Source organism: Stenella coeruleoalba (genome assembly GCF_951394435.1).
Source record: "Stenella coeruleoalba genome assembly, chromosome: 2".
In the NCBI taxonomy this organism is placed as follows: Eukaryota; Metazoa; Chordata; class Mammalia; order Artiodactyla; family Delphinidae; genus Stenella; species Stenella coeruleoalba.
Window position 1 is genome coordinate 139,241,850 of NC_137147.1, and position 14,113 is coordinate 139,255,962.

At 49.1% G+C, this 14,113-nt stretch overlaps 1 protein-coding gene across 1 annotated transcript in view; it reads left to right on the forward strand.

Moving 5' to 3' along the window:
* ITGA11 (integrin subunit alpha 11) overlaps positions 1-14,113 on the forward strand; it is a 124,088-nt gene that overhangs the window by 95,436 nt on the left and 14,539 nt on the right. Inside the window, exons 15-20 of the mRNA XM_079912011.1 lie at positions 267-397; positions 4,733-4,899; positions 6,283-6,425; positions 7,869-7,979; positions 11,413-11,498; positions 12,936-13,143. Coding sequence (XP_079768137.1) covers positions 267-397; positions 4,733-4,899; positions 6,283-6,425; positions 7,869-7,979; positions 11,413-11,498; positions 12,936-13,143 — 846 coding nt within the window. The remainder of the gene's footprint in view (positions 1-266; positions 398-4,732; positions 4,900-6,282; positions 6,426-7,868; positions 7,980-11,412; positions 11,499-12,935; positions 13,144-14,113) is intronic.

A 14,113-nucleotide genomic window follows, 5' to 3' on the forward strand; every position in this document is an offset into this window, starting at 1 on the left:
ATAATAGTTTGTACCTCTTTATCCCCTACCCCTATCTTGCCCCTCCCCCTTCCCTCTTCAGTGGGGAACACTTTTATGACACACTATTTTAATCTAAAAGAATGACTTAATGGCAGGAATTTCAGGTGCCATAATGGACCAGGAGAGGAGATAGCTTTGGACCGGGGAAGCTTCCTGATGATTTCAAACAGGCTGTCTCCAGGGCTCCCAATTGCATCTACCCCTTAGGGTGCCCATGCCCAGCTCTTTCCTTCCACTCCCTGCAGAGAATCGCTGCCTCAGAGCTGGCTCCAGGCCTCCAGTATTTTGGCTGCAGCATCCATGGGCAATTGGACCTCGACGAGGACGGGCTTGTGGACCTGACTGTGGGCGCCCTTGGCAACGCCGTGATTCTCTGGTTGGTTCCCCGTTTTTCTTGACTCTTGGGCTCTCCTGAGGGTCATGATGGATACAGGGTTTAAAAGATACACTTTAGGATCTCTGTCTCTTGTCTTTAATCGCTGTGAGCCAAATGCACCCTGTTCTTATCCCGTTGCAACTACAAATTTCCTTTTCATGGAATCACTGTAAGTTATTTTGAAGTCCAAATCCCTCTTCTCAGTGGACTGCTAAGATTTTAGAGCAATTCAGTGGCAAAAAGCCCCTCGTAGAATTTTTCCTAAAAGTTCTGGCTACTTGGTCATTTCTTCCACTCAGCTTCTAAAGCTACTTTAAAGGACAGACTGAGAATATTCTCATCAGCTGGGAGGCTCTCCCTTCTACCCCAGTGTGAGAGAGGATTTCTTTCCTCCAAACCCCATCTGACCCCTGGTTTCCTTTTTCAGGGCCTCATTTCTGCACCATTCCATCAGATATTTGTCATACATTTGCACTTAGGGTCTCTACTTAGCAATGGTCTACAGCTTTAAAAAAAAAGGGGGGCGGGGCGCTTTCTAAAAGTCCATCTAAATATTTTACCATGCGATGTGTCAGACACTTTTTGAACCAAAAAAAATTTTAATTTGAGCTAGTTTTTTATATGTTGATACTTTTCATTATAAATACAATAACTTAAAGAAAATTTGTAAAATAAATCACTCAGTTTCATCACCTTAACATTACCACTATTAACATTTTGGTATATTTCCCTACCAGCCTATTTCCCCCTGCATATAATTTTATATAAACGCAATCACATTTTTCATACAACTTAAGAAAGACGTTAAACAGAGATATCCTGTGACTTCACAGGGAGACTCTTCATGTTCTTGGTCCTCAAGAATATCACGATCCAGTCGGGAAATGTCTTAGTCCAAGTTCCCAAGAAAACAGAGCCTGAGGCTAAAGCTTCTGCGCCTGCGCCCTGGAAGGGGCTTCAGCCCCAGGGACGGAAGTGAGGGTCAAGGGAAACTGAAACAGGAAAGGAGGAGAGAGATATGAGAGGTCGTTAGTTACTGAACGAGCTGCAGCCTCACGCCTGGGGCAGCTCCCTGCTCCAGCATCTCCAGAGAGGAGGAAGGAATACAGCCTCTGCTTCCTGCAACGGTCCCTTAGGGGAGCAATGGGGAGCAGCGTATCTGCGGGCTCCTCATGTCCCCCTGTGTCATGGCCAAAGCATCAGCTGCCCCACGCCTCCAGGTGGTGTCCCCTGGCCCTCTAGGCAAGCAGGGTCTCTGCGGGTCCAGCACCGGCTCCACGGCCTCTCCCTGAAGGTCTGCTCTGCAGGTCTTTGGTAGCAACAGCAGCTTGGGCTAAATGTATTCACTGCGTTGCAATTCAGGTGAACAAGACCCAGGGTAGAGGGTAGACATGGCCTCTGGGGTCTGTAGGGTGACACATAAACTAAGTCCTTTACAGGAAGCAAGGTATATGCACACATACATCAAAAGAATCAGTCTCACAGAAAGGACTCAGTCAAGCCCTAGCGTGTGAGGTCTAAACCTAAATGCTACCTGAGTAGTGCCGAAACTGTGGGCTGGAGCCCTCTGGGAAGACTTCATAGTCAAACTCCATGGATCTCAAACATGACTGCCCTTAGGATCACCTGGGAGCTTTTAAAACTCTCATTGCCCAGGTTTTACCCAGACCACTGAAAGCAGAATTTCTAGGGCAGGGGCCCAGGCAGCAGTAATTTTTAAAGCCTCTCAGGTGTGTGTTTCCAAACAGAAGGCGTTCTCACTTACCTGCTTTGGTTCTCACAATTCCGCATCAGAGAGATCGTGGGACCTGCCCAGTTGCAGCCAAGACTCAAACCCGTCCTTCTCACTCCACAGTACAGAGGAGGCGCCATCCCTCTTCCACTACGAAGAGCAGAGTATTAGCACAGATAATCAGGCTAAAAGTCTGAAGCATCTAAAACACACTACACTTATTTCTTTTTACATAAATGCATAGTTTGGAGAAACAATATTTCCCTTCCCTAACTCTGATTGACTTAGACAATAGAAGTGTAAATTGGCATTTCCTTGGCTGTCTGGATGGGGCAGTGTTGGGATGGATGGCTGGGGGCAGGTCTCTGGAACAATGAGTTATTCTCTACTTTGGGTGCACATTGGAATCACCTGGGGTGCTTTAACACCCACGCTCTCCAAAGTGTGGTCCAGAGACCAACAGCACTAGCATCACCTGAGAGCTTGCTAGAAATGCTGGATCTGCATTTTAACCAGAGCCCCAGGAAATGCACAAATGTATTAAAATCTGAGAAGCACTGCTTTAAGACATGGTGATGCCTATTCTTGTTGGATCTGACCTGGAGAGCAACTTGGGCATCAGGATGTTTTTAATTTAATTTTTATTTTATATTGGAGTATAGTTGATTTACAATGTTATACAGGTGTACAGCAATTGATTCCATTATATATATACATATATCTATTCTTTTTCAGATTCTTTTCCCATGTAGGTTACTACAGAATATTGAGTAGAGTTCCCTGTGCTACACAGTAGGTCCTTGTTGATTATCTATTTTATATGTAGTAGTGTGTATATGTTAATCCCAAACTCCTCTAATTTATCCCTCCCACCACGTTTCCCCTTTGGTAACCATAAATTCTTTTTCAAAGTCTGTGAGTCTGTTTCTGTTTTGTAAATAAGTTCCTTTGTATCACTTTTTAAGATTCCACATGTAAGTGATATCATATGATATTTATCTTTCTCTGACTGACTTCACTTAGTATGATCATCTCCAGGTCCATCCATGTTGCTGCAAATGACATTATTTCATTCTTTTTTATGGATGAGTAATATTCCATTGTATATATGTACCACTTCTTCTTTATCCATTCATCAGTCAATGGACATTTAGGTTGCTTCCATAGCTTGGCTATTGTAAATAGTGCTGCAGTGAATATTGGGGTGCATGTATCTTTTCAAATCATTGTTTTCTCTGGATATATGCCCAGGAGTGGGATTGCTGGATCATATGATAATTCTATTTTTAGTTTTTTAAGGAACCTCCATACTGTTCTCCATAGTGACTGTACCAATTTACATTCCCACCAGTAGTGTAGGAGGGTTCCCTTTTCTCCATACCCTTTCCATCATTTATTGTTTGCAGACTTTTTGATCATGGCCATTCTGACTGTTGTGAGGTGATACCTCATTGTAGTTTTGATTTGCACTTCTCTAATAATTAGCAATGTTGAACATCTTTCTGGCCATCCATATGTCTTCTTTGGAGAAATGTCTATTTAGGTCTTCTGCCCCTTTTTTGATTGGGTTGTTTGTTTTTTTGATATTGAGCTGCATGAGCTGTTTGTATATTTTGGAGATTAATCCCTTGTCGGTTGCTTCTTTTGCAAATATTTTCTCCCATTCTGTGGGTTGTCTTTTTGTTTTGTTTACGGTTTCCTTTGCTGTGCAAAAGCTTTTAATTTTAATTAGGTCCCATTTGTTTATTTTTGTTTTTATTTTCATTACTCTAGGAGGTGGATCCAGAAAGATATTGCTGCAATTTATGTCAAAGAGTGTTCTATGTTTTCCTCTAAGAGTTTTATAGTGTCTGGTCTTACATTTAGGTCTTTAATCCATTTCGAATTTATTTTTGTGTATGGTGTTAGAGAATGTTCTGGTTTCATTCTTTTGCATGCAGCTGTCCAGTTTTCCCAGCACCACTTATTGAAGAGACTGTCTTTTCTCCATTGTATATTCTTGCCTCCTTTGTCATAGATTAATTGACCATAGGTGTGTGAGTTTATTTCTGGGCTTTCTATCCTGTTCCATTGATCTATATTTCTGTTTTTGTGCCAGTCCCATACTGTTTTGATTACTGTAGCTTTGTAGTATAGTCTGAAGTCAGGGAGCCTGATTCCTCCAGCTCTGTTTTTCTTTCTCAGGATTGCTTTGGCTTTTGGGGGTCTTTTGTTTTTCCATACAAATTTTAAAATGTTTTGTTCTAGTTTGGGCATCAGAATTTTTTAAAGCTCTCCAGATTACTCTGATGTACATGCAGGGTTGAAGTGATGAGAAGGCAAAAGGATGTCAGTATGGTCTGCAGCAAGCACAGCCCCTAGGAAAATGATGAAGGGCTGCCTCAAGGGGCTGTGAGGTTGCTTAGCCTGCCCTTCATCCACCTGTACACTTTTTTTGCCCAATCCTGTGACACCTGGACCCCCTCCCTGCATGCCCCACCACTGCCTCACTCCCAGTGGGGGTTTTACAGATCCCATTCCATCTGGCTCTCCACCTTTCCCTGGGTCCCAGCAGAGCAGTCTTGTACCCCACCCAACCCCTGCTTCTCTCCCTCCTCCTGAAGGTCCCGCCCTGTGGTTCAGATCAATGCCAGCCTCCACTTTGAGCCGTCCAAGATCAACATCTTTCACAGGGATTGCAAACGCAGCGGCAGAGACGCCACCTGCCTGGCCGCCTTCCTCTGCTTCACACCCGTCTTCCTGGCACCTCATTACCAAACTTCAACAGTCGGTAAATCTACCCCCTCCCCACTTCCCCAGCTCCAATCTCTCCCCCATGGGCTTTGCATTTGCTCTGTTTCTAAACCTGGGCTTTTGCTGAAATGGGTTTTAAGTGCCAGGTCACACCTAGAGCCACATTTGATGACTTCTAGATGCCCATTCAATGCTCTGATTCCGGGGGGCAGGGAGGGCATCTCATTGCCACAGCGAGGATGGCAGTAAGCAGTGGTGACCAACGTGGGAGAGGTTGGGGAAGCAGGAAATAGTCAGAGAGAGTGTGTGGATCAGAACAGGGGACTGGAAGCAGTGGAACAGTCTGGGGTGTGGAAGCTGTGAAGTCAGATTCAGAGAAAGAGTCAGACGCAGGAGGGGGAGCTAGTAACCAGGGGGTCAGGCAGATGAAGACCCGAGTAGCAGTGGTCATTGCTCAGAGTAGGTGTGAGTCCACAGCAGGGCAGTTTCCTTCTGAGGGTCCATCACTCCCAGCCAAGGCTGGGATCAGACACCTGCTTATGACAGCCCTGGGCCCAGGCAGCCCCAGCAAGTGGCAGCTACAGGTTCCAGCACCAGGTTAGACCTGTGCAGGAATTTGGGACCACAGAGAGCGTCTCAGCCAAGGAGCAGGACCGACCAGATGATTAAAAAACGGGTGTCCCAGAAGGACGATGAGAACAAAGGCAGGCCTGGGTGGTTGTGTCCTTCTTTCAGCTTCTTTCTATGATAGGAGAATGATGCCAAGAACCTGTGCACCCAGAGTGCTGCTGGGGTACTGGAGAAGGGGCTGAACCTCTCCAGCATTTAGCAAAAGATCAGCCTAGTTGAAGGGGAGGAGGCTGCAGGCCTTAAACCCCAGAACAGCCTTAGGTTTGAGGAGCTGGTGGGCAGGACCTGGCCAGCCCTCCCTAGTGTGATGGGAACTGCCACCTGCAGAGGCTCGGACCCAGACCTGACGGGATCCTAGAGCCGAGGGCGAGGCCCGGGAAGGTGATGGGAGAGGTGGAGAGGTGTGTTGATGCCAGGAGTGGCTCAAATGGAAGCATCATCCTGACCCCTCATCCTGTCTCCCCTCCTCTTCCACTGCATTCACTCTCCCCTCCATCTTTTCCTCTTTCTTTATGCCTTACTGTCAACTCCATCTTCTTTTCTCCTCCTTCTGCCTCCCTCTTCCTTTAGTTCCTTCCTTTACCCTTTCTCACTGTATCGCTCGCTCTCTGTGTGGGAGTTTCCTGCCTACACTGAGCCTTGTGAGGGGAGAGGAGCAGCACTTCCCCTGGCCAGCCTGGAGGGCTTCCTGGAGGAGGATGACTTTCCAAAGGCTATTTTTAAAGAGAGGCAAACAGTCTTCAATGGAAATGTGGCTCCACCTCCATGGCTTGCCCTCTCCTTCCTCTAGGCATCAGGTATAACGCCACCATGGATGAGAGGCGGTACACGCCGCGGGCCCACCTGGACGAGGGCGGGGACCGGTACACCAACAGAGCTGCCCTGCTCTCCTCCAGCCAGGAACACTGTGAGCGGATCAATTTCCATGTCCTGGTGAGCCAGATGCCCAGCAGCCCCACCCACAGAGCCCAAGCTTCTCCAGGAAGGGGACGGAGCTGGGCGAGGTGCTGCCGTGGGAGAGGCAGAGAGCTCAGCTGGTGCCAGGCTGGTTCTGAGCCCCCAGCAGACCTCAGGAGGCCAGGAAGGGGGCAGTGTCCTGGACCTTGGCCATCCCATACTCATGCCCCAGAGCAAAGGCCACTGGGACACACTACTTCCCACCTCACTCTACCCTCCTCTGAAATCTCTTCTTTGCCAGCTCTCAGATGCCCACCATTTCTTAAGCAGGGGGTGAAATTCAAGGAGGGAGGTGGGCTCAATGACGTCTAGCAGAGAGGACGGCGGTCAGCCAGCCGGGGCCATGGCTCAGAAGGAAGGGATAAGTAGGCATCAGCTAATAATGAAGACCAGGTAAGGTGGACCAGTGGCATAGACAGGCTTGGGGGGAGGAAGAGAGAGATGCCAGACTGCAGAGCGGGAGAACCAGTGGGGGCCTGGTGCATCCACCTGGAAACTGCAGACACCCAGCCACAGCTCCAGCCTCGGAGACACAGGCAGGGGACACTCGGAGCCCACCTGACCCCCATAGTCACTGGGCAAAGGTCAGAGAAACAAGAAGTCCTGGTGTCTGTTAATAGTGTTGCCCCTCTGATGTGTTTACGGGCTGGTTCTCAAAGTGTGGTCCCCAGACCAGCGGCATCTTCATTACCCAGGAACTTTTTAGAATTGCACGTTCTCAAGCTCCATTCCAGACCTAGTGAATCAGAAACTCTCGGGATGGGACTCAGTGTTTTAACCCCCGCCCCCTCCCAGGGTGGGGTTCTGATGCAAGCTCAAGTTTGAAAGTCATTGCCTTAACACAAGGAAGCCACTGGTGTCAAGATTTGGGTTCCATGGCGGGGGCGGGGGGGATTGGGGGATTTTTTAGGCAGCTCTAAGCATCCCCTGGATTGCCGCTATTTTGTTCAACTTTGTTCATTCATTGATTTATTAAGCCTTGTCACAGCGCTAGGACTGTGCTCAGAGGCTTCAGAGAGAGGAGGATTGACACACCATCAGGTAGTTTGGATGCCACGTAAGTGTGTCAGTAACAGGTCTGAACAGAGTGTGGGGATGAGGTGCTGCCTGGCTTCCTAGAGGCCGGGGTGTTGGGGACACAGGTTCCCAACCTTGAAGGACGAGCAGGAGGTGGTGAAACATGCAGGCAGAGGGGTTGGCATATGCTGAGCCAAGGGCCCTTTCCAGGAGCAACACTCTCCTGCTACGGACCCATCTGGGAACCTCTGTGCACTCACGGACGCTAAGCTCCATGGACTCACGCTCAGGGCTGAGGAGGCAGCTACCCTCCCAGCTTCGGGAGGTAGAAGTTCTCTCAGTGGTCCTGGCTATGACACAGATGTTCCCTCTGTCCTCACCCCGTTCTCGTCTCCCACACAGGACACTGCTGACTACGTGAAGCCAGTGACCTTCTCCGTCGAGTACTCCCTGGAGGACCCCGACTATGGCCCCATGCTGGATGACGGCTGGCCCACGACCCTCAGAGTCTCGGTAAGTCCTGGTGTCCAGGGCAGCAGCTCTGACACACACCCCACCCCCTCCCCTCGCCTCCTCTCAGAAGCCCAGGCTTTGTGACAGGCACAAAGGAGTTCTTCCCCTGCCCCACCTTCCCACCTCCTGCCCCGCAAATTCCCAACAGGCTCCTCCCCTCCTTCCTCATGACTCGTGCTGAGCAATTTCTTGAAGGTAAGGACCTGGCCTTCTCCTGTGCAAGGCTCCCATATCCCCAGCAGAGAGTGAGCCCGGAGTGGGTCCTGAGATTCACAGGACCCGAAGGGACCTTAGTTCTCAATCGCCCACTTCCCTCATTGACAGACGAGGACACTGGAGGCCAGAGAGAATGATTCGACCACTAGAGCCTAGTCTGCCCTTGTTGAGTGATCGACTAATTAACAAACAGTCCGCCTAGCCTGCTCCAAGTATTCCAAAAATAAGTAGTTTTAGCCTCATCATTGCCTCTGCACCCCCCAAACCCACCTTTTCTAATCCCTGGCTCTAAGGGCATCAGACTTCTCTGGTAATCTAATATTCAGATGCTCCCTGCATCTGCAACTCCATATAAATCCCACACAAAGAAAACGTCAGACAGTTATCCATTCTGCCTGAGCCGTGCTAGGAGAGCAGGCAAAATAAACCCCAGGGATTTAGGAACAACTTTCAAATATACCACAGTGCTCTTAAGGCCGTGACCTACGAGGCCCAGCCTCTGAGCAGTGTCTCTGAGAATTATTGGGTTGGCCAAAAAGTTCATTCGGTTAATGACTACATTGTTCAATAAAGTTCTTCGTGAAAGTGAAAAATGTGTCTTTTATTTTTACTTAAAACCAAACAAACTGTTTGGCCAACCCACTATATAGAATCCAGCCAGCAAACAACAATTTCAGAATTACTCACGTGCTTGCCTGTATTTCTCCTACACAAAAGAACTGTATAGTCAAGAGCAAGGCTTATGAAAATCCCCTCTCTGCTCTCATTCTCCCCCATCAGCCCCCTCAGCTCCTCCCTCTTCCCAGAGCTCCCACATCCTACCACCCACCCCTCAACCTTCACACCTTCCCTCTTCTCCTGATTCTGCATCACAGATGTGTAAGAGAGGCTGTCTGAAAACGCAGTTCAGGAGAGGGGGAGATACTGACCTGGCAAAGCTGGAATCCTCGTTAGTGAGCCACGAGAGGGGGAAAGCTGGGTGCCCTGAATCTTAATATTTTTCCCATCACAGTCATCACAAGGCCACTATAGCAAATGAATGAGTCCATGTCACTCATTCTATAAGCGTGTTGAAGCCCATGATGCAGAGGAACGTGCACGGCACTCTCTGCTCTGATGCTGATGATACGGATGCAAGGTGGTGATAAGAGTCATAGGTCAAGTCAAAGAGGGGAGTAAGCTCAGAGGAAGTGTCATCAAGCGGTCAGATGATAGGTCAGGGGGGACTTTCTGGAGGAGGTAGCTTTCCCCTGGACCTTTAGAATAGACGTGAGATGGGGACGATGGGCTTACTCCAGGAAAGCTGACAGCATAGCCAAGGTGTGGACGTGGGAACAAGCAGGGTGAAGGGAAGCGTAAAGAAAGGATGAGAAATAGAGCTGAAAAAGTCAGTCTGGGCATATTACCAAGGGCTTTGGATAGCAGCTAAATGTCTAAAAATCTTGTTAAAATAGATTTCTAGCCCCCAGAAAATTAGAAACATTCTTCCCATCTCTCTGCTACAAATTCTTATTTAGCTTCTCCTCAATGCCCAGCACTGTTCTAGTATCATAAAATCTTGCCTCTTGGGAGAATGAGCCATTCCATACAGTTGAGTGTAACAGTTACTTATCATGTTAAATTATCCCTTTTAATCAAGTGGATAGAAATTTTTCTGAAGGTTATTGTATAGTTTTCACACTTGAACAGTGTGCTGGGCGGGCTGGGGTGTATTTCCTCAGAGACTTGAAATCACTAAGATGAACATAAGTGCTAGAATACAGTGAAGCCCCCGAGGGCTTCCAGAGTGTCTAGAGCTATGTCCTGGCATTGAATGCCTCGCTTTGCCCTCCTTTATACGGCTCTGCTGTCTTCCTTGCTGGCTGCTTCGAGCTGCAAATCCACCATGTGATGGGGAAGCCAAGGGGCAGGCTTGATAGAAACGTGTCTGAAATAAGAGCACATGGATCTGAGTGAGGGCCAGGGAGCTCCCCTCTGAGAAGTTAGTGAATATAAGGTACGCCTGGCCTCTCCTGTCTCCCCTCCCCTGGTTCAGGCTGTGCTCCTGGTGGGGACAGTTCTACTCCTCAGCTCCAGACTTGAACACCCGCCTACCTGCTGAGCCCTTCTCCCTGGATGGGCCACAGGCACTTCAAACTCAGTGTGCCCCAAACTGATCCCCTCCACTGAACCCCTCCATTTATAAATGAATGGTGCGGCCACCCTTCCAGACGCTCAAAAGGAAACTTGGCCAACATCCAGGAGCCTTTCCTCCCTTTTAGTCCTGATGAACTCCAGGTCCTGCTGCTCTCACCTCTGGGGTTCCTAACCTGTTTACACACACACACACACACACACACACACACTACCACACCAACACCGTCGTCATCTCTTGCATGAACATTGCAGCAGCGTCCTTAGTGGTCTCTCTGCCTCTACTCTTGACCCTTCCAGTCCATCCACCCACAGCAGCCAGAGGGAGCCTTCGATATGTGGGTCTGGGAGGACACGACCCCAAGACCCTGTTAAGACATGACCCCGCCCATCTCGGCATCTCCTGTACCCCTTACTACAGCAACACTAAACAGCCGTCATTCCCCAAGCTTGCCATGCTGCTTCATGCCTCAGGCCCTTTGCACAGACTCGTCCTTCCTCCCAGACTTCCCTCTCCCTCTGGTCCATCCAGCTAACTCAGTCATCCTTTGGAACTCTGACCTACTGTCATTTCTCTGAAGCCTTCTCATCTGTGGGCCAAAATAACTGTTTCCTCCCCTCTGCCTCTTCTATTCCTCATACAGATTTTTTTTTTTTGCACATTTCACACTATAATTATTTGTTCACACACTCATCTTCCCCATGAGCTGAGAACAGAAGCTGTGTCTTCCTCATCCTATATACCCAGTAACAGAGAGCTTGCTCCCCGCAATAAATGATCAATCAGTGTTGACTGGCACTGGGTAAGTGGGTGTTCTGTGCTAACAGCTCAGCTAGGGACTGAAAGGGACCTGGGAGGAGTTGAGTTTTGAGCCACGTTCTAAAGAAGGGACTGTCTATGCCAAAGCATGAGAAATAGCAGCGTGGTGCTGTGAAAAAGGCAGAAAAAACAAAGCCAGTGTCTAGTGCCGCAGAAAGAGGAGCTGGCGTGCTGTGGAGATAAGGGATGGCCCACAGCAGAGATGGGGGCTGGAAGCTCAGGGTGCCCTACCCAGCCACCCATACCTGCCTCTCTCTGGCCCAGGTACCCTTCTGGAATGGCTGCAATGAGGATGAGCACTGTGTCCCTGACCTCCTGCTGGACGCCCGCAGTGACCTGCCCACAGCCATGTGAGTAGGCTTCTCCCCACCCCCACACTGACTCCTTTCCCTTCCCTGCTGGTGGATCTAGCCTCCCAGGGCCCTGGATGACAGTCCTGCACATGCTTCTCCTAGGCAGCGAGGACCAAACACTGAACTTGGAGCATGGTTCTAGCTCAGGCTCTGCCTCTAACTCCTGTGTGACCTCAGGCAAATACCTTGCCCTCTCTGGGCCTCAATGACCTCCTCTGTAAAATGAATACTGTTAGTCTAATCCAACCTCCTCAAACTTTTGTTTAGAAAAGGAATCCTTTCTTTGGAGCCTGCACTATAAAACAGATAAAAGGTAGAGACTGAGGACCTAGAGTTCTTGGTGTTCATTGTCTAACCCCCAGACTAGATGACTTCTAAGGTCCATGGACTGACCACTTGGGCTCAGTACTAAGGAGATTAGCAGAGGATGAGTAGGGTGCTCACAATCCCCTGGAGGAAATAAACTGACAGGGCTTCCCTGGTGGCGCAGTGGTTAAGAATCCGCCTGCCAATGCAGGGGACACGGGTTCGAGCCCTGGTCCAGGGAGGTCCCACATGCCGTGAAGCAACCAAGCCCGTGCACCACAACTACTGAGCCTGCGCTGTAGAGCCCATATGCCACAACTACTGAAACCCGCGTGCCTAGGGCCCATGCTCCGCAACAAGAGAAGCCACCACAATGAGAAGCCCATGCACTGCCACGAAGAGTAGTTCCCGCTCACTGCAACTAGAGAAAGCCCATGTGCGGCAACAAAGACCCAACGCGGCCAAAAATAAATTAAAATAAAATAAATTTATAAAAAAAAAGAAACTGGCAGACAAGGAAAAATACTGATCCTATTTCAAATTTATGTAATATATTTTAAAATAATTTATGCTCAGCTTTTATTCAACTATGAAATGATTAGATAGAAGATACATATACAATAAATGGAAATAATACAACACTACTGTATATAAAAATAGATAAAAAACAAGGATCTACTGTACAGCACAGGGAAGTATATTCAATATCTTATAATAACCTATAAGGGAAAAGAATCTGAGAATATATGTGTGTGTGTATGTGTGTGTGTGTGTGTGTGTGTGTGTGTGTGTGTGTGTGTGTATACATATATATATATGTCTGAATCACTTTGCTGTACCTGAAACTAACACAACATTGTAAATCAACTATACTTCAATAAAAATATAAATAATAGAATAAATAAAAAATAGAAATAGTACATCCAAACCTTGTAGAAGGATGAAGAAGCAAAGATTCTAACCATCTAGGCTAATAATCAGGCTTGTCTCCATATTGAGCTCTGAGCTTCCTGGCAGCCAAAGCCAAAAGGAAAACATGCTGATTGGAGAGGTGATACATGCCCAGTGAGGTCTACCCCTGCATTCCCCATTCCATGTGCCTGATTCCTGCTGGTCTCTTTCCCACAGGGAGTACTGCCAGAGGGTGCTGAGGAAGCCTGCCCAGGACTGCTCTGCGTACACACTGTCCTTTGACACCACGGTTTTCATCATAGAGAGCACACGGCGGCGGGTGGCAGTGGAGGCCCTGCTGGAGAACAAGGGCGAGAACGCCTACAGCACAGTCCTAAATATTTCACAGTCAGCAAACCTGCAGTTTGCCAGCTTGATCCAGAAGGTAAGACCTCGGTGGCCTGCCTGGCCTGCCTCAGGGGAGGGGCTGAGGCGGGAAAGGAGGGGTCCAGGTAGGGGGCCTGGCTGCACGTTAGAATCACCTGGGAGCTTAAAGATACCTGTGTTCAGACTTCTCCAGGACTTTCTAATTGATGTGGTCTGGGTGGGGCCTGGGTCAGTCCACTTCTAAAGCTGCCCAGGTGATGTCACTATGCAGTCCGGGCTGAGAAACATGGGGAGAGGGTGGTCTGAGCCTTTCAGACCATGGAGAGGAATATCCTTCAGCCTGCGCCCTTGGCCCTTGTTAGGGGCACACACACACATACACACACCCCCACATGTGCACACTAGTGCATACACACCCTCTGCCTACAGGTCATCCTCCAGGCTTTTCCACAACAGTCCTTCTAACAAGAATCAGAACCGATTTCTCCCCACTTTAAAACCTCCCATCATCCCCAGTTGCTTTCACAACAGATCCCGAACTCCTTGTGGTTGCACTCAAGGCCCTTCCTGCTTCCCCAGCCACACCTGCCACTTCTGCCCTCACCCCAACACCGGTAGTCCCACTGGCCCCCACTGTTTCCCAGCGCACCTGCCCTTTCACACCAAGGCCCTACCGACCACAGACCCCTGCCTGAGACCCCCTCCCTCATTTCCTGAGAAGCTCCTGCTTCCTCGTGGTAACCCCTTACAACGCCTGCTTACATTTCACCCTCACAACAACTCCAGGAGGTGGTGGCGGTCATCGTATCCCCCTTTACAGAGGAGGAAACTGAGGCACAGAGAGGGGTTAAGTGGCCTGAACAGGACCACACAGCCAGCAAGTGGCAAAGCGGGATTCCCACCCAGCAGCTGGCTCCGGAGCCCACGTTTCACGAGAGAGCATGGTCCCCATGCCACGCTCTCTGGGGTGGCTTCCTGAAGCCCCAAAAGGCCACACAGGGCCCCCCGGCCCTCACAGCTCCCTGGCG